We start from the raw sequence: 19441 nt of genomic DNA, 5'->3' as shown, positions 1-19441 counted from the left end.
AATAGCAAGCAGCTTAATCCAGCCATCCGAAGACTGAACACATCACTTCTTTTAGTCGCTTCTCCACTTTCGAAGCCTGAAGCAATTAAAAAAAAGCTCCAAAAAGTGGAACATATACATAGCAAGTTGTTCTGACATTGCTGTGCATTATGTTCAGACTTTGTTGCATTTTTAGTGCTTTTCAAGGCGAGTTCCAGGAGGAAACACTGTGGAGCTGTATTTTTTTTGGGTGCGTTTTTCTCCTCTAGGCCTAAGCATGGTGGAAGTCATGGAGGTCATGAAAGGCAGTTTTTTTTGTTTGGTGGGAAGACACGGGGATATTACCTCACTATTTGTAAGCCAAAACTAGTAGTGGGTGATAAATACAGAAGTGGTGACGTGTTTCTATTATACTTTTCCTATGACTGGTTTTGGCTGATCAATAATTATGGAAAATACTGACCAAATACTGAACATGGCCTTAGCGTGATAAATCTCTACCATTGTCTAGATAAGTGTTTTTTTTATAAAAATTCTCTAACCGTGACTATCCATAAAATATGCTGAACTATTAATGTCATACTGACATGGCGATCTTCCATTTTTGTTTTTTTATCTTCCTTTCTGCCAAGAGCCATAGCGTTTATGCTTTTCCGTCGACATAGCCGTATGAGGACTTTTTTTTTTCTGCAGAACAAGTTGTAGTTTTGAATGACACCATTCATTTTACCATACAATGTACTGAAAAGCAGGAAAAAAAATCTAATTGTGGTGAAATTCCACAAAAATTCTAATACTGCAATAGTTTCTTTTGGTTCCAGTTTACTGTACGGTAAAAATTACTCGGGAATAGGATTCTCAAGGTGAGTGTGCTTACAGCGATACCAAACTTGTATAATCCTTTTTATATAAGTGGCAACATTTTTTTTCTATAAATTTGTATCAAAATAGAATTTGGCTGGTGTCAGACATGTTCCAAGACCTGTCGGGCTTTGTTTTTTTTTCAGTCGATGGAGCTGTGTGAGGGCTTGTTTTTGCGTAGAGAGCTGACTTATTAATACAATTTTGGTGCAGATAAGACATTTTGATAGCTTTTTCCTGCATTTTCTGCCACTAAAAAAACCCCAAAACAAACAAAAAACAAATTTTTTCTTGTTACGCCACTTAACGAACAGGTATATAGTATGTTTTGATGAACCAGACTTTCCTGGACTGGGGGACAGCAAGTATATATTTTTAATTTCTTTATTTTGACTGAAAAAAAACGGGGGGTGGATTTGATTCAAGTTTTTATTTTATTTTTTTATTTTTTTTACTTTAATTCCTTTAAGGGACTTGAACCTGCGATCAGCTGATCTCTCATACTATATACTGAAATAACAGTATTGCAAGGTATAGTAAAAATCACGGTCTCCTATGAACGCCAGTCACAGGCTGGTCTTCATGTGAGCACCGTCATGACTGGCACGGCAGTCTTCAGTGGACCCCCGGGTGTCATAACACATGGGCACACCACTATCGCATTGCGGAGGGTCCCAATGGGCAGTTTGAACAGCACACAGCCCGATCCGTGCACTGTGAATGCCACAATCAGATCGACAGCGGCATTTAAAGCGTTAACAGCAGTGGGCAGAGTGGGAAACCAGCCATCACCTACAGTGCCAGTACGTCATATGTTGGGAAGGGGTTAAAGTTTTCAAAATGGACACAAGCACATGGAACAAGAAGAAATTTCCGAACTTTTTTCTTCCCATTTTTATTACACAAAAAATGAACCGTGTTTTATAATACAAGTTGCATGTGCAGTATTACTAGAACGCCATCTTTCCCAAAACGTTTCAAAAAAATTTGGTTCTTTCAGTGTTGGCAATATATACAGGTGCATCTCACTAAATTAGAATATCATCAAAAAGTTAATTTATTTCAGTTCTTCAATACAAGAAGTGAAACTCATTATATAGAGTCATTACAAACAGAGTGATCTATTTCAAGCGTTTATTTCTGTTAATGTTGATGATTATGGCTTACAGCCGATGAAAACACAAGTCATTATCTCAGTAAATTAGAATAATTAACAAAAACACCTGCAAAGGCTTCCGATGAGTTTTAAAAAAGTCCCTTAGTCTGTTTCAGTAGGCTCCACGATCATGGGGAAGACTGCTGACTTGACAGATGTCCAGAAGGCAGTCATTGACACACTAAGTAATGCAAAGTAAATTTTGCATTTCATTTGGAAATCAAGGTCCCAGAGTCTGGAGGAAGAGTGGAGAGGCACACAATCCAAGCTGCTTGAGGTCTAGTGTGAAGTTTCCACAATCAGTGATGGTTTGGGGAGCCATGTCATCTGCTGGTGTAGGTCCACTGTGTTTTATCAAGACCAGAGTCAGCGTGGCCGTCTACCAGGAAATTTTAGAGCACTTCATGTTTCCCTCTGCCGACAAGCTTTTTGGAGATGGAAATTTCATTCTCCAGCAGGTTTTGGCACCTGTCCACACTGCCAAAAGTACCAATGAGGAAGTGAAGATGGCTCCAGATCAACACAACATGCAATTAATTAAAATTCAACAATCTTTATTGGCAAATCCTTTTAAAAACTTGTAGAAAAGACAAAAAATGGACATCTCAGACGACAAAACCAGTGTTCAAGAGTTTTTCACTCGAAACGCGTATGGTATATTTTATACACACCACCTCATAATATATGCTTTGTCATCTGAGATGTCCATTTCTTGTCTTTTCTACAAGTTTTTAAAAGGATTTGCCAATAAAGATTGTTGAATTTTAATTTATTGCCCGGTGTGTTGAGCTGGATCTATCTTCACTTCCTCATTGACCCAAGCGCTGTGCAGCAGCGCGGACGCAGTGCTCCATGCCAGACTGGGATTACATCTCAGGGGTGAGCTGAAGTTTTCTCTTTATTTACAAAAGTACCAATACCTGGTTTAAAAACAACAGTATCACTGTGCTTGATTGGCCAGCAAACTCGCCTGACCTTAACCCCACAGAGAATCTATGAGGTATTGTCAAGAGGAAGATGAGAGACACCAGACCCAACAATGCAGACGAGCTGAAGGCTGCTATCAAAGCAACCTGGGCTTCCATAACACCTCAGCAGTGCCACAGGCTGATCTCCTCCGTGCCACGCCGCATTGATGCTGTAATTGATGCAAAAGGAGCCCCGACCAAGTATTGAGTGCATTTACTGAACATACATTTCAGTAGGCCAATATTTAGGATTTTAAAAACATTTTTCAAGCTGTTATAAAGTATTCTAATTTACTGAGATAATGACTTTTGTGTTTTCATTGGCTGTAAGCCATAATCATCAACATTAACAGAAATAAACACTTGAAATAGATCACTCTGTTTGTAATGACTCTATATAATGAGTTTCACTTCTTGTATTGAAGAACTGAAATAAATTAACTTTTTGATCATATTCTAATTTAGTGAGAAGCACCTGTAGAATCGTGGAAAGGAAATATATATATATATAATTTCATTTAATTACTACAACAAAAAGGAAAAGTATCTAGTCGGCCCCATGAACCAATGAAGGATATTTGCATTGCCCACACACTTTTGGCTTTATTTTCCTACTCTTACTGCCTATGTTTTGTCTTCCTCAGACAGGCTTCAGATTATATAACCAGGCCAAGTAACTAAAAGTGTTATGCCATCATATTTTAGTTTCTGAAGGCTCGTACATGACATGGATTTAGCTGCTAAGAAATACACAGGCTCTTATGCAATGTATGGCAGGCCAGAACCCACTTTCAATAGTTCCTCCTCCTTGTCTCTTTTTAACAAGATATTGTGAGGCACTTCTCAAGACAAAATACGGCATACCCCAGTACAATACCAGGATTTCCCAGAAAGAAAACCAGTCAGCATAACCTTGAGTGGCTGAGACAGGTGTAATGACTTGGAAGCACTAGTTCTGCATATTAGTTGGGCACGTTCTTCTGGAGAAGCACAAACAGCAATCAATTATTTGAGGCATGTCTGAAAAATATGAAGTACCAAGACTACTACAAGTGCAATGTGTGTAGACCGCCTACTACACAATGGGAAATACAGTTGTTTTTTTCTCCTCTAGGTCCGCCAAATCCTCTTCACGAGAATGTTCCACAAATCTCCCTAGACCCGGCCAGCTTGTCACATTCATCTGCCAAGTTATACTTACACTTCATTTTAATCCTTCACATGCTCTACATTCTTACAAAATACTTTTTTTCTTTTACTTAAAAAAAAAATTGTGGGAAATTTTCTACTTGTCTGCATGACTAGTTTCTGATTTGTAATCTTTCCCAAGGAACCAAAGAAGCTCCTTTATTCAAATTGGCCTATCCAAGATACTGGTCTGTGATGGAGCAGGATTGTCTATGCACCGACAATTCAATTAGTGACTGTATCTCATTGCTGGTTTCATGTAGTGATCACTTCAATGATGGCTCATATTTAGTAATGAAACTTCTATATAGAGTGCATTGTGAAAGTATTTGGCCCCCTTGAACTTTTCTACCTTTTGCCACATTTCTGGCTTCAAACAAAGATATAAAATTCAAATTTTTTGGAAAGAATCAACAAGTGGGACACAATCGTAAAGTGGAACGAAATTTATTGGATATTTTAAACTTATTTACCAAATGAAAAACTGAAAAGTGGGGCGTGCAATATTATTCGGCCCCTTTACTTTCACTGAACTTCTGGAAAGAGTTTGCTTCACTGAGGATCTCTGAATGATCCAATGTTGTCCTAAATGACTGGTAATGATAGATAGAATCCACCTGTGTGTAATCAAGTCTCCGTATAAATGCACCTGCTCTGTGATAGTCTCAGGGTTCTGTTTCAACTGCAGAGAGCATCATGAAGACCAAGGAACACACCAGGCAGGTCCGAGATACTGTTGTGGCGAAGTTTAAAGCCGGATTTGGATACAAAAAGATTTCCCAAGTTTTAAACATCTCAAGGAGCACTGTACAAGCGATCATATTGAAATGGAAGGAGTATCAGACCACTGCAAATCTACCAACACCCGGCCATCCCTCTAAACTTTCATCTCAAACAAGGAGAAGACTGATCAGAGATGCAGCCAAAAGGCCCATGATCACTCTGGATGAACTGCAGAGATCTACAGTTGAGGTGGGAGAGTCTGTCCATAGGACAACAATCAGTCGTACACTGCACAAATCTGCCCTTTATGGAAGAGTGGCAAGAAGAAAACCATTTCTCAAAGATATCCATAAAAAGTCTCATTTGAAGTTTGCCACAAGCCACCTCGGAGACACACCAAACATGTGGAATAAGGTGCTCTGGTCAGATGAAACCAAAATCGAACTTTTTTACCACAATGCCAAACAATATCTTTGGAGTAAAAGCAACACAGCTCATCACCCTCAAAACACCATCCCCACTGTCAAACATGGTGGTGGCAGCATCATGGTTTGGGCCTGCTTTTCTTCAGCAGGGAAAGGGAAGATGGTTAAAATTGATGGGAAGATGGACGGAGCCAAATACAGGACCATTCTGGAAGAAAACCTGTTGGGAGTCTGCAGAAGACCTGCGACTGGGATTGAGATTTATCTTCCAACAAGACAATGATCCCAAACAAAGCAAAATCTACAATGGAATGGTTCAAAAATAAACATATCCAGGTGTTAGAATGGCCAAGTCAAAGTCCAGACCTGAATCCAATCGAGAATCTGTGGAAAGAGCTGAAAACTGCTGTTCACAAACGCCCTCCATCCAACCACAATGAGATTGAGCTGTTTTGCAAGGAAGAATGGGCAAGAATGTCAGCCTCTCGATGTGCAAAACTGAGAGACATAACCCAAGCGACTTACAGCTGTGATCGCAGCAAAAGGTGCCGCTACAAAGTATTAACTTAAAGGGGCCGAATAATATTGCACGCCCCACTTTTCAGTTTTTAATTTGTTAAAAAAAAGTTTAAAATATCCAATAAATTTCGTTACACTTCACGATTGTGTCCCACTTGTTGTTTATTCTTCCCCCAAAAATTAGAATTTTATATCTTTATGTTTGAAGCCAGAAATGTGGCAAAAGGTAGAAAAGTTCAAGGGGGCCAAATACTTTCACAATGCACTGTATGTGCTGGAGGGAAACAGAACTGTAGGTTTGGGATCTGTGACCTAATAACCCTTGTGGCGGAGCTGGTATTTTAGAACATATGGACAGGCTGCTGTAAGTGGTACGTAGTTCGAATTTATCGCAATGGACATCAAAGAGCAGTCCAATGGCCAAAGAACTCATAAGGCCAATATCCATTTATGATCTGTACAGATTCTAGGACTGAAGTGGAACCTGAAGAACTACTATTTCATGATAGGTGGTCTATCTGGCTAACCCCTACCCACCACAGCCAATTTTTACCATCCTGACCAGGCCAAATCTTTGAAATCTGACCAGTGTCACTTTATGTGGTAATAACTCTGGAACACTTCAACGGATCGCAGGGATTCGGAGAATGTTTTATCGTGACGCGTTGTACTCTACGCGTGGTAAATTTGGGTCGATAAGTTTTGCGTTTGTGAAACTTGTGGAATTTTGGCGAACATTTTAAAAAATTCGCAATTTTCAATCTTTATATCCTTAAACCATTTAGTCATGCTGTACAACATAATTAATAAATAACATTTCCCATAAGTCTATTTTACATCTGCATCAGTTCTCAAACATTTTATTTTGTTGGGATGTTAGAAGGGTTAAAAGTTTAGCAGCAATTTCTCACATTTTCAAGAAATTTACAAAACCTGTTTCTTTAGGCACCTATTCAGATTTAAATGGACTTTGAGGGGCCTATATATTCAAACTCCGCAAAAGTGATACCATTTTAAAAACCTCACCCCTCAAATACGGTACTTCAAAACGGTTAGGAATTTTTGTAATTCTTCAGGTGCTACACAGGAATTAATGCAAAGTCAAATAAAAAAAAAAAGAAATTAAAATTCTCTAAAGTGGTGTTTTAGCCCCAATTTTTTCACTTTTTCAAGGAATAGCACCAGAAAATGAACCCCACAATTTGTTACCCAATTTCTTCTGAGAGCGCCGGTACACCACATTTGGTCAGACACCTCTGTTTGGACAAATGGTGTCTGACCATGTAGAGCTGCTCCGGTTCTTAGTCGGCGCATACTACAGCTCCTGGCCTGGGGAGAATAAGTCACTTATAAGTTAGTATACAAACAAAACAGCAGGGGCTCACAGCTGCTACTTTTTTGACACATTTCCCTGCCTGTTTAATCAGAAGAGTGAGTGTTTCTGCTGTGTCACCAGTCCTGTGAGATCATTAATCAAGTCAGTGACATAGTAGCTCCTGCCGCTGAGCTTATATGTCTATTACTTTATTTATAATAGGCTCAAATAGCTGCAAATGTGGCAGAAACACTCATGCCTGTGATAAAACAGGCAGGGAAATGTGTTGCCTCAAAAAGCAGCAGCTGTGAGCCCCTGCTGTTTGGCCTGCAGGCTCACTTACCATAAGTGACTTATGCTTCCCCCTGGCCAGGAGCTGTGGTATGTGTTGACAATGAACTGGAGCAGTTCGGACACAGCAAATAATGTAAAGTAGGGCCACATTTATAAGATTATCTCAGCACAGGAACATTTTTTTTTTTTTTTTTTTTAAACACGTCCAATTGTGGAATTTATTATTATTCCAAGATCTATTGACTGTAATGCACTTTGTGAGACAACCCCTTTAACTGGTTCTGGGATTGCTCAAACTTTAAACGTCCAGGCGGTGTGGCTCCTAATCTGCAGTGACATTCTAAAACATCCCTGCATAGCAGCGCAGCTACCACAATTACGTAGCTGTGAAAGCAGCTGTCGGAAACAGCCGGAGTCCCATAGGAAAGGCACAGTGTTTATTACCATTTGTGCCTCCTCTATCGCTGCAAACGAGCACTGTGGGTGCAGCAATAGGAAGCGCTAACTGCTTCCTCCTCTATACCCAGCGAGGGAGCTGCTAGGTAATAGAAAGTAAAAACTAAAATAATTAAAAATGCAACTGTCAATCCAAATTGCTGTTACTAGCCCCATAACAAAAAAAAGTATAAAAACGAGTCATATAGGGAAGGGAAGCAAAAGGCCAGAAAAAGCCATACAGCTGACAAATACTATTGAGATCTCTGCTACTGGAAGTGTAAAGGAAGAACAAAAACAAAACAATTTAAATAATAAACATATGGGAGGAAGAGAAACCAATCACAAACTAAAATGTTTTTATACAAATGCACAAAGCATGGGCAACAAACAAGGAGAATTGGAACTACTAATGCAGGATAAGGAATATGATGTCATTGGAATCACTGAAACTTGGTGGGACGATACACATGATTGGAATAAAAGGCTAAAAGGATACAACTTATTTGCAAGAAACAGACTTGATAAACGAGGAGGAGGTGTCGCATTGTATGTTAGAAAAGCGTATATCTGCACAGAGATTGAAGCTTCAGAGACTGGGAGTTCTGTGGAAACTGTTTGGGTAAGAATACAAGGAGAGAACAACGGAAAGGACACCATTGTAGGCATTTACTACAGGCCACCTGGGCAAGCTGAAGATATGGATGAACTCTTTATGTATCAAATGACCAAGTTCTCCAAAAAATATGACGTAGTGGTCATGGGAGATTTCAACTATCCAGACATTTGTTGGGAATCTCTCTCAAATAAAACTAACAGGTCAAGCAAATTCTTATCCTCTCTTGCTGACAACTTTATCTTCCAAAAGGTAGGGGAGAAAACAAGGGGATCTGCTACTTTGGATCTAATCCTTATAAACAGGGAGGAAATGGTTGAGGAGGTAAAGGTGGCTGGGACCCTAGGAGGCAGCGATCATGCTATTATAGAATTTTGGATAACTAGAGGAGGAAGACATGTGAAGACTCAAACTTCAAGGTTAGATTTTAGAAAGGCAGATTTTAAGAGACTCAGAAAGAGAATAGGAGGGATCCAATGGCTGGATGTCCTTAAGGACAAAAATGTCCAGGAAGGATGGGAAATTTTTAAAAATGAGATTCTCAAAGCACAATCGTTAACAATCCCGAAAAGTAGGAAGAATGGGAAGCATTTAAGGAAACCAGGATGGATGAACACAGAACTTAAACACATGCTAAAAAGAAAGAAAGAAATGTTTATTAAATGGAAAGAGGGAGGCATATCTAAAGAAGATTATAATGCAGTCTGCAGATCCTGCAGGGCACGTATCAGGTTAGCTAAAGCTGACAATGAATTAAGGCTTGCAAGAGATGTCAAAAGCAATAAAAAAGGATTTTGGGGGTATGTCAAAAGTAAAAGAAAAGTCAAAGATGCTATAGGATTTTTACAGGATGAAAATGGAGAAATGGTAAGAGAGGATGTTGAGAAGGCCAAACTTTTTAATTCCTATTTTGCATCTGTTTTCTCTCAGAAAGAAAATGTAACATCAACTGATTTTCACTGTCCTTTTAAAGGAATAGAAGAATCCAAGTTATCTGTAAACAGAAAGATTGTGAGGGAATATTTAGCTAACATAAATGAGTTCAAGTCTCCAGGTCCAGATGAATTACACCCCAGAGTACTGAAGGAGATCGTAGAAGAAATTTTAGAACCACTCTCCATAATCTTTGAAAATTCTTGGAGAACAGGAGAAGTCCCAGAAGACTGGAGAAGAGCAAATGTTGTTCCTATCTTCAAAAAGGGGAAGAAGGTGGACCCAGGGAACTATAGGCCGGTGAGTCTGACTTCTATACCAGGAAAGATCTTTGAACAAATTATTAAACATCATGTATGTAAGTACCTGGATAAGAATGAAGTGATTAACCAGAGTCAGCATGGGTTTGTAACTAACAAGTCATGTCAGACTAACTTAATTTCCTTCTATGACAGAATCACTGACTGGGTGGATCAGGGAAATGCTGTAGATATAGTATATCTTGACTTCAGCAAAGCATTTGACAAAGTATCTCACACCATCCTTATTGAAAAAATGACCAAGTATGCAATGGACCAGGCAACTGTTAGGTGGATTCATAACTGGCTTAGTGATCGGACTCAAAGGGTGGTTGTAAATGGCTTCACATCCAGCTGGATGAATGTCTCAAGTGGGATACCACAGGGCTCTGTCCTGGGACCTGTATTGTTCAACATCTTCATCAATGATTTAGATGAAGGAATTGAGGGTAAACTGATTAAATTTGCTGATGACACAAAGCTAGGAGGGATAGCTAATACTAGAGAAGAGAGAGAGAGGATTCAAAAAGACCTAAATAAACTGGAGCAGTGGGCAGCAACCAACAGAATGGTTTTTAACAGGGAAAAATGCAAAGTACTACATCTGGGCAATAAAAATGAAAAAAGCATATACAGAATGGGAGGAATAGAGCTAAGCAACAGTACATGTGAAAAAGACTTAGGTATACTAATAGATCATAGACTGAACATGAGTCAACAGTGTGATGCAGCAGCAAAAAAGGCAAATACAATTCTGGGATGTATTAACAGAAGCATACAGTCTAGATCACGTGAAGTCATTATCGGTCTTTACTCCTCTTTGGTCAGACCTCATCTGGAATACTGTGTACAGTTTTGGGCACCACATTTTAAAAAAGACATAGACAAGCTGGAACAAGTTCAGAGAAGAGCGACCAGAATGGTGACTGGTCTGCAAACCATGTCCTATGAGGAACGGTTGCAGGATTTGGGAATGTTTAGCTTGCAAAAAAGAAGACTGAGAGGAGACTTAATAGCTGTCTACAAATATGTCAAGGGCTGTCACATTGTAGAAGGATCATCTTTATTCTCATTTGCACAGGGAAAGACTAGAAGCAACGGGATGAAACTAAATGGGAGGAGACACAGATTAGATATTAGAAAAAACTTTTTGACAGTTAGGGTGATTAATGAGTGGAACAGGCTGCCACGAGAGGTGGTGAGTTCCCCTTCAATGGACGTCTTCAAACAGAGGCTGGACAGACATCTGTCTGAGATGATTTAGTGAATCCTGCTTTGAGCAGGGGGTTGGACCAGATGACCCAGGAGGTCCCTTCCAACTCTACCATTCTACGATTCTATGATTCTATGATGATATATATATATATATATATATATATATATACACACACACACATACATACATACACACACACACACACATATATACAGTATAGACCAAAAGTTTGGACACCTTCTCATTTAAAGATTTTTCTGTATTTTCATGACTATGAAAATTGTATATTCACACTGAAGGCATCAAAACTATGAATTAACACATGTGGAATTATATACTTAACAAAAAAGTGTGAAACAACTGAAAATATCTTATATTCTAGGTTCTTCAAAGTAGCCACCTTTTGCTTTGATGACTGCTTTGCACACTCTTGGCATTCTCTTGATGAGCTTCAAGAGGTAGTCACCGGAAATGGTCTTCCAACAATCTTGAAGGAGTTCCCAGAGATGCTTAGCACTTGTTGGCCCTTTTGCCTTCACTCTGCTGTCCAGCTCACCCCAAACCATCTCGATTGGGTTCAGGTCTGGTGACTGTGGAGGCCAGGTCATCTGGCGTAGCACCCCATCACTCTCCCTCTTGGTCAAATAGCCTGGAGGTGTGTTTGGGGTCATTGTCCTGTTGAAAAATAAATGAAGGTTCAACTAAACACAAACCGGATGGAATAGCATGTTGCTGCAAGATGCTGTGGTAGCCATGCTGGTTCAGTATGCCTTCAATTTTGAATAAATCCCCAACAGTGTCACCAGCAAAGCACCTCCACACCACCTCCTCCATGCTTCATGGTGGGAACCAGGCATGTAGAGTCCATCCGTTCACCTTTGCTGCGTCGCACAAAGACACGGTGGTTGGAACCAAAGACCTCAAATTTGGACTCATCAGACCAAAGCACAGATTTCCACTGGTTTAATGTCCATTCCTTGTGTTCTTTAGCCCAAACAAGTCTCTTCTGCTTGTTGCCTGTCCTTAGCAGTGGTTTCCTAGCAGCTATTTTACCATGAAGGCCTGCTGCACAAAGTCTCCTCTTAACAGTTGTTGTAGAGATGTGTCTGCTGCTAGAACTCTGTGTGGCATTGACCTGGTCTCTAATCTGAGCTGCTGTTAACCTGCGATTTCTGAGGCTGGTGACTCTGATAAACTTATCCTCAGAAGCAGAGGTGACTCTTGGTCTTCCTTTCCTGGGGCGGTCCTCATGTGAGCCAGTTTCTTTGTAGCGCTTGATGGTTTTTGCAACAGCACTTGGGGACACTTTCAAAGTTTGCTCAATTTTTCGCACTGACTGACCTTCATTTCTTAAAGTAATGATGGCCACTAGTTTTTCTTTACTTAGAATTTGTATTATGGCAAGAAAAAAGCAGCTAACAGTCTATTCAGTAGGACTATCAGCTGTGTATCCACCTGAATTCTGCACAACACAACTGATGGTCCCAACCCCATTTATAAGGCAAGAAATCCCACTTATTAAACCTGACAGGGCACACCTGTGAAGTGAAAACCATTTCCGGTGACTACCTCTTGAAGCTCATCAAGAGAATGCCAAGAGTGTGCAAAGCAGTCATCAAAGCAAAAGGTGGCTACTTTGAAGAACCTAGAATATAAGACATATTTTCAGTTGTTTCACACTTTTTTGTTAAGTATATAATTCCACATGTGTTAATTCATAGTTTTGATGCCTTCAGTGTGAATGTACAATTTTCAAAGTCATGAAAATACAGAAAAATCTTTAAATGAGAAGGTGTGTCCAAACTCTCTCTCTCTCTATCTATACATATATATATATATACATATATATATATACATACATACACACATACATACACACAGGGTGGTCCAAAAGTAGGTGGCCAGAAAATAATAACATTTATTTTGATTTATATATAAAATTATATTTACTAACACAATCATTGACAATTAAATTGTATTCTGAACAATAATACAAAAGCCCTTAAATTTTATCAGCGCAGGTGCTCAAACTGTTTTCCATTACAATTTGCACAGCTTTGAAGTCTGCCGCTTCAACAAACTTTTTTTGCACAAGTCTCTTTGGGTATTAATTTCTTGAAATGCATCTCTTATGTAATTTTTCAAATCACTGACACTTTTTGGTTTTCGACTATAAACTTTGTCCTTGAGTACTCCCCAAAAGAAAAAATCCATTGGGGTCAAGTCTGGTAAACGTGCCGGCCAATCAAGTGGGCCTCTTCAGCCAATCCATTTATTAGGAAATGTTTCATCAAGATACTCGCGGGCTACTCTTGAATAATGTGGAGGGGCCCCATCTTGTTGGAAATAAAGGTCATTTGAATTAGGCTGTTGCTGTAACTGGGGAACAACTTGATTCATTAGAATTTCGAGATACTTATCTCCTGTGACTGTTCCATCAAAAAATATTGGTCCTAAAACACCAAAACTTGAAATACCACCCCAAACATTGACACCAGGCTCATTTAGTTGTTGCTCTAATGTTAAATGCATGTTCTCATTATACCAGTAAATACAATTATGTCTGTTAATATGGCCAGATAATTTGAAAGAAGCTTCATCACTCCACATAATGTTATCTAAAATTACTGGATTTTCTTCAATTTCGTTAAGCATAATCTCACTAAATTGCAGCCGCCTGTCTGGATCATCCTCCAATAAAAAATGAATTAGACGTGGACGATAAGCTTTCCACCCAATAGATCTCAGGATTTGCATGATGCCCTGTCCTCGGCACCGGCCAGGCTAAGGGCCTCCGCACAGGAACCAGCCAGGCTAAGGGCCTCCACACAGGCTCCACATCATCTGACCTCTAAGGCTGTAGCCGCCGTCTTCCTGAGGGACCCTGCCTCCTGTGACCCTCGCCCCACTGCCCCCCAGGTAAGATACCGGACCTATTCAGACTAAAATGGACACCCATCTTATAACATTTTTTTTTCTATTTTCCACCCCAAAATTTGGGATGCATCTTATGGTCCGGTGCGTCTTATAATCCAAAAAATACGGTACTTGAATATCCGAGCGCTAAAAATATTTTTACAGCTCTTTATATCGCATGTATGAAAAAAACAAAAAAAAAACTGAAAATATTTCTGGTCAGGGTAAATGGCCCAGTTCTGAACTGGTTAAAGGGGTTGACTGGGACTAATATTTATTATTTGTTTACTCACTTACATAGAAACATTAATATTCTATTCGTAGGATAGGAACAGAGAGTCTCCGTACATTAGGATAGCTGTGGAAAAAAGACATGGACTGAATACCCCACAATCACACATTGATCCATTGGGACTCAGCAAAAAATTGCATAAGTGAATATGAGGTTTTAAGTTTAACATTCTGATCAGAGTGTATGAAGCCCACTACCACGTCAAGGTGAACCTCTAAATGGGTCCCAGACCTAAAAGGTGCGGTGCCATGCTCCAACTACCACCGAAGGGACAGCACACCAGCAGCAGGAGGAGAGCCCCGATGCCTCATGACACCCATGCTGCAAGGTCATCATGGCTCCAGGTCAGACAACCCCACAGACACATTCTCACAGCAGCAATGGTCACCACACAGCATCAACACCAAGTGAAAGGAGCTAAAAAACCCAACTTCCACAAGTTCTCTGACAGGGCAAAAATAGGTGGAATATTTTTGGCATTTTCCTTAATTAAAAGCAACTAGGTCAAGTTGGAGGGAGTGCGGGTCCAAGTAAAAAAAAAAAATAAAAGGAGGGAGCATGCAATATGATATGACTGTAGAAAGAAAAGACTTGGGCCGCACATCGAAGAATCATACATAGATCTACTGTGGCGAAGCAAGAATGAACAGGAGATCCTCAATAGTCTCCATACATGGCCACTCCCAATTACTACACTCTCTCATATTCAAGTTAACCACAGTACAATTTAGGGTTACAGTCATAAGGTAATAATAATCTTTTTATTGGTTAACATAAAATGCTTCCCTATAAGGGGAAAAGGGATAGGCAGCTTGCAGCAGTATCTACAATGTCACGTAGCCTCTTCCCCAATAGGGGAATACTTTGGATAAGCTATTGCCATAAATCCCCAGCATTAAGGAGGTTTATACGTTTAACTCTTCAGCCTCATTTACAAAACTCCAAAACTCAATCTGAAATCTTTTCAATTCTGTAAAGTGCAATATGATGATTGAACGAAGGCAACTTTACTAAAGGTAATGGCAACGTATGGCTAAGTGCAAAGCGACAACTTACTTTTGAGCAAGGGGAACAAGAATTTGTTTCATTTCACCCAAAATAGATTCCTTCTTTTCAGGCTGCACCTCCAACACCTCTTGTAAAGATGGATGAATAGCGGACTAGAAAAAAACAAAAAACACACGTTAAACACTTATGGAAGTGGCCGATTAAGGCTTACAGGACACTGGAATTTTTTTATCTCAATTTTTAATTTCTACTTAAATGTGCCATCTGAGGATACTACATTGCAGTATATGTTGTATTTTTTAATGGGACGATTTTGGAGGTACATCAAATGTATTACCATTTACTGTATATATGCTTTTTATAATACTATATATTAACATTTATGTACACTTTTCCCTCTGAGGATTTTGACACAGATCCACAGCAAATCCACAACGATATTCACTTGTGTTGTATGTGGATTAGTCATGGATTTTCATGCAGATATACTGTGGATTAAACCCTGTGCATGGGAAAAAGTAATTCATCCGTACTGAAATTCTGCAGCATGGCATACTATGGGTTCACCAATAAAGCAAATCTTGTACATGAAAAAAGTTGTTGATTCTTATCTATAAAGATTTTTTTTAAGCTTCACTAGGGAATATGACCATACAAACGTACAGTGGGTATGGAAAGTAACAGTTTTTTAAGGTTGAAGGAAGACTAAGTCCATCTAGTTCAACCCATAGCCTAACATGTTGATGCAGAGGAAGGCAAAAAAAAAACCATGTGGCAAACACTAAGCTCCACATTGGGGAAAAAAATTCCTTCCCGTCTCCATACGACAATCAGACTAGTTCCCTGGATCAACGCCCTATCAAGGAATCTAGTATTTATAACCTGTAATATTATACTTTTCAAGAAAGGCATCCAGGCCCTTCTTAAATTTTAACAGTGAATCACTCATTACAACATCATGCGGCAGAGAGCTCCATAGTCTCACTGCTCTTACAGTAAAGAATCCGCGCCTGTGATTATGATTAAACCTTCTGTCCTCCAGACTTAGAAGATGCCCCCTTGTCCCCGTCTCTGGCCTCAGAGTAAAAAGATCAGTAGAAAGGTCTTTGTACTGTCCCCTCATATACTTGTACATAGTAATAAGATCACCCCTAAGCCTTCTTTTGTCCACAGTAAATAACCCCAAGTGTAATAACCTGTCTTGGTATTGCAGACCCCCCAGTCCTCTAATAACCTTGGTCGCTCTTCTCTGCACCCGCTCTAGTTCAGCTATGTCTTTCTTATACACCGGAGACCAGAACTGTACACAGTATTCTAAGTGTGGTCGCACTAATGACTTGTATAGAGGTAAAATTATGTTTTCCTCATGAGCATCTATGCCTCTTTTAATGCATCCCATTATTTTATTTGCCTTTGCAGCAGCTGCCTGACACTGGCCACCAAACGTGAGCTTGTCGTCCACCAATACACCCAGGTCTTTTTCAGTTACAGTTTTGCCCAGTGTTTTACAATTAAGCATATAATTATACATTTTATTTCCTCTGCCCAAGTGCATTACCTTACATTTATCCCCATTAAAGCTCATTTGCCATTTATCAGCCCAAGCTTCTAGTTTACATAGATCCTCCTGTAATATAAAATTGTCCTCCTCTGTATTCATTACCCTGCAGAGTTTAGTGTCATCTGCAAATATTGAAATACTACTCTGTATGCCCCCTACAAGGTCATTAATAAATATGTTAAAAAGAAGGGGGTCCAATACTGACCCCTGTAGTACCCCACTGTAAACTGAGATCCAGTCTGAGTGTGTTCCATTAATAACCACCCTTTGTTTCCTATCACTGAGTCAGTTCTTAACCCACTTACATATATTTTCCCCTATCCCCATTGTTCTCATTTTATGCATCAACCTTTTGTGTGGAACCGTATCAAAAGCTTTTGAAAAGTCCATATACACAACATCCACTGCATTTCCTTGGTCCAGTCCAGAACTTGCCTCCTCATAAAAACTGATCAGATTAGTTTGACAGGAATGGTCCCTCGTAAACCCATGTTGATATTGGGTCATGAGGTTATTCTTCTTCAGATACTCTAGTATAGCATCTCTTAGGAAACCCTCCAGGATTTTACCCACAGTAGAGGTTAAGCTTACTGGCCTATAACTTCCTTCAAGTTCAGTTTTTGTCCCCTTTTTGAATATTGGCACCACATTTGCTATACGCCAGTCCTGTGGTACAGACCCTGTTATTATGGAATCTTTAAAGATTAAAAATAATGGTCTATGACGTTACTTAATTCCTGCAGTACTCGCGGGTGTATCCCATCCGGGCCCGGGGTTTTGTCAACTTTAGTGATTTTTAGACGTCGCCGTACTTCCTGCTGGGTTAAGCAAGTGACATTTAATGGAGAATTTTTGTTATCAGTGATCATGTTTTCTGTCATGCGATTTTCTTTGTGTAAATAAGGTTGAAAAAAAATCATTTACCATATTGGCTTTTTCCTCATCCACCATTACACCCAGACTATTTTTAAGGGGGCCAACACTATCATTTTTTGTTTTTTTACTATTTATGTAGTTAAAGAATATTTTGGGGTTATTTTTACTTTCTCTGGCAATGATTCGCTCTGCCTCAATCTTTGCTGCCTTGATTTGGTTTTTACAGAATTTAATTTTCTATATTTATTTAATGCCTCATCACTACCTACTTGCTTTAGTTCTCTAAATGCTTTCTTTTTGTCACTTCTCGCGCCCCTTACAGCTCTATTTAGCCATAGTGGTTTCCTCCTATTCCTAGCATGTTTATTCCCATAGGGTATATATTGTGCACAGATCTTATTCAGGATGCTAATAAATGTCTCCCATTTGCTTTGTGTAGCTTTATGTCTCAGGATATCGTCCCAGTTTATTGCACTAAGATCATCTCTCAACCGTTGGAAATTTGCCTTCCTGAAGTTTAGTGTCCTTGTAACCCCTCTACTACACATCTTATTAAAGGTTACATGAAAAAGTATTATTTTGTGATCACTATTACCCAAGTGACCCCCAACTCGTATATTTGATATGCGGTCTGGCCTATTGGTTAATATTAGGTCTAGCAGTGCCCCCCTTCTTGTTGGGTCCTGAACAAGTTGTGAAAGGTAATTGTCTCTCATAGTTGTCAAAAACCTATTACCTTTGCTTGAATTACAGGTTTCTGTCCCCCAATGTATTTCAGGGTAGTTGAAGTCCCCCATAATAATGACTTCTCCTTGAGTCTCTGCTTCATCTATTTGCTTTAGGAGGATATTCTCCGCTGCTTCCATTATTTTTGGAGACTTATAACAAACCCCTATCAGTAATTTATTATTTTTTTCCCCCTCCCCTTAACTCCACCCACAGGAACTCTACATTTCCATTAGATTCACATAAATCCTCCCGCAAGAATTTGAGGATGATTTTACATATAAACACACACCCCCTCCTCGCTTGTTTGTATGGTCATTTCAGAACAGACTATAGCCCTGTAAATTAACTGCCCAGTCATGGCTCTCGTCCAGCCACGTCTCAGATATCCCCACCATGTCAATTATTTTCCAACAAAATTAATTCTAATTCCTCCATTTTGTTGGTGAGGCTTCTGGCATTAGTGTACATGCATTTTATGTATCTCTCTGTACCTCTATTCCTTCTTACTTTATTGACTGTTCTTACCCCACCCCCAATTTCTTTACTTATGCCCAGGTCACTATCTTCCCCACCTATAAAATGAACACCCTCCTCCCCAATCCCTAGTTTAAACACTCCTCCAACCTTCTAGCCATTTTCTCCCCCAGCACAGCTGCACCCTCCCCATTGAGGTGCAGCCGGTCCCTAGCTTAGAGTCTGTAGCCAACTGAGAAGTCGGCCCAGTTCTCCAAGAACCCAAATCCCTCCTTCCTACACCAGTTCTTGAGCCACTTATTTATCTCCCGTTGCCTCTCTGGCATGGCACGTGGTACCGGTAGTATTTCAGAGAATACCACCTTGGAGGTCCTTGCTTTTAGCTTGCAGCCCAATTCCCTGAAATCATCTTTAAGGACCTTCCACCTACCTCTAACTTTGTCATTTGTGCCAATGTGCACCATGACCGCTGGGTCCTCACCAGCCCCTCCCAGTAAACTGTCAACCCGATCAGCGATGTGCCGGACTCAAGCACCAGGTAGGCAGCACACTGGGGAGCAGAGTGTACTTTAATGAGAAAAAAAAAATGGACTTAGAATTTACCAAATGGCTGCAATGGAACAAAGAGTGAAAAATGTAAAGGGGTCTCTGTACCCAC

The 19441-nt window shown here is 39.8% G+C and overlaps 1 protein-coding gene across 1 annotated transcript in view; it reads right to left on the bottom strand.

The window, feature by feature from the left end:
• PUM3 (pumilio RNA binding family member 3) overlaps nucleotides 1-19441 on the bottom strand; it is a 96468-nt gene that overhangs the window by 55926 nt on the left and 21101 nt on the right. The window contains exon 9 of the mRNA XM_073652487.1: nucleotides 15192-15295. Coding sequence (XP_073508588.1) covers nucleotides 15192-15295 — 104 coding nt within the window. The remainder of the gene's footprint in view (nucleotides 1-15191; nucleotides 15296-19441) is intronic.

The sequence above is a fragment of the Phyllobates terribilis genome, unplaced genomic scaffold (genome assembly GCF_046119375.1).
Source record: "Phyllobates terribilis strain yellow unplaced genomic scaffold, ASM4611937v1 Scaffold_1__5_contigs__length_1240528914, whole genome shotgun sequence".
Lineage (NCBI taxonomy): Eukaryota > Metazoa > Chordata > Amphibia > Anura > Dendrobatidae > Phyllobates > Phyllobates terribilis.
Note: the sequence above shows the minus strand (reverse complement) of the source record. Positions and strands in the feature narration are given on the sequence as shown.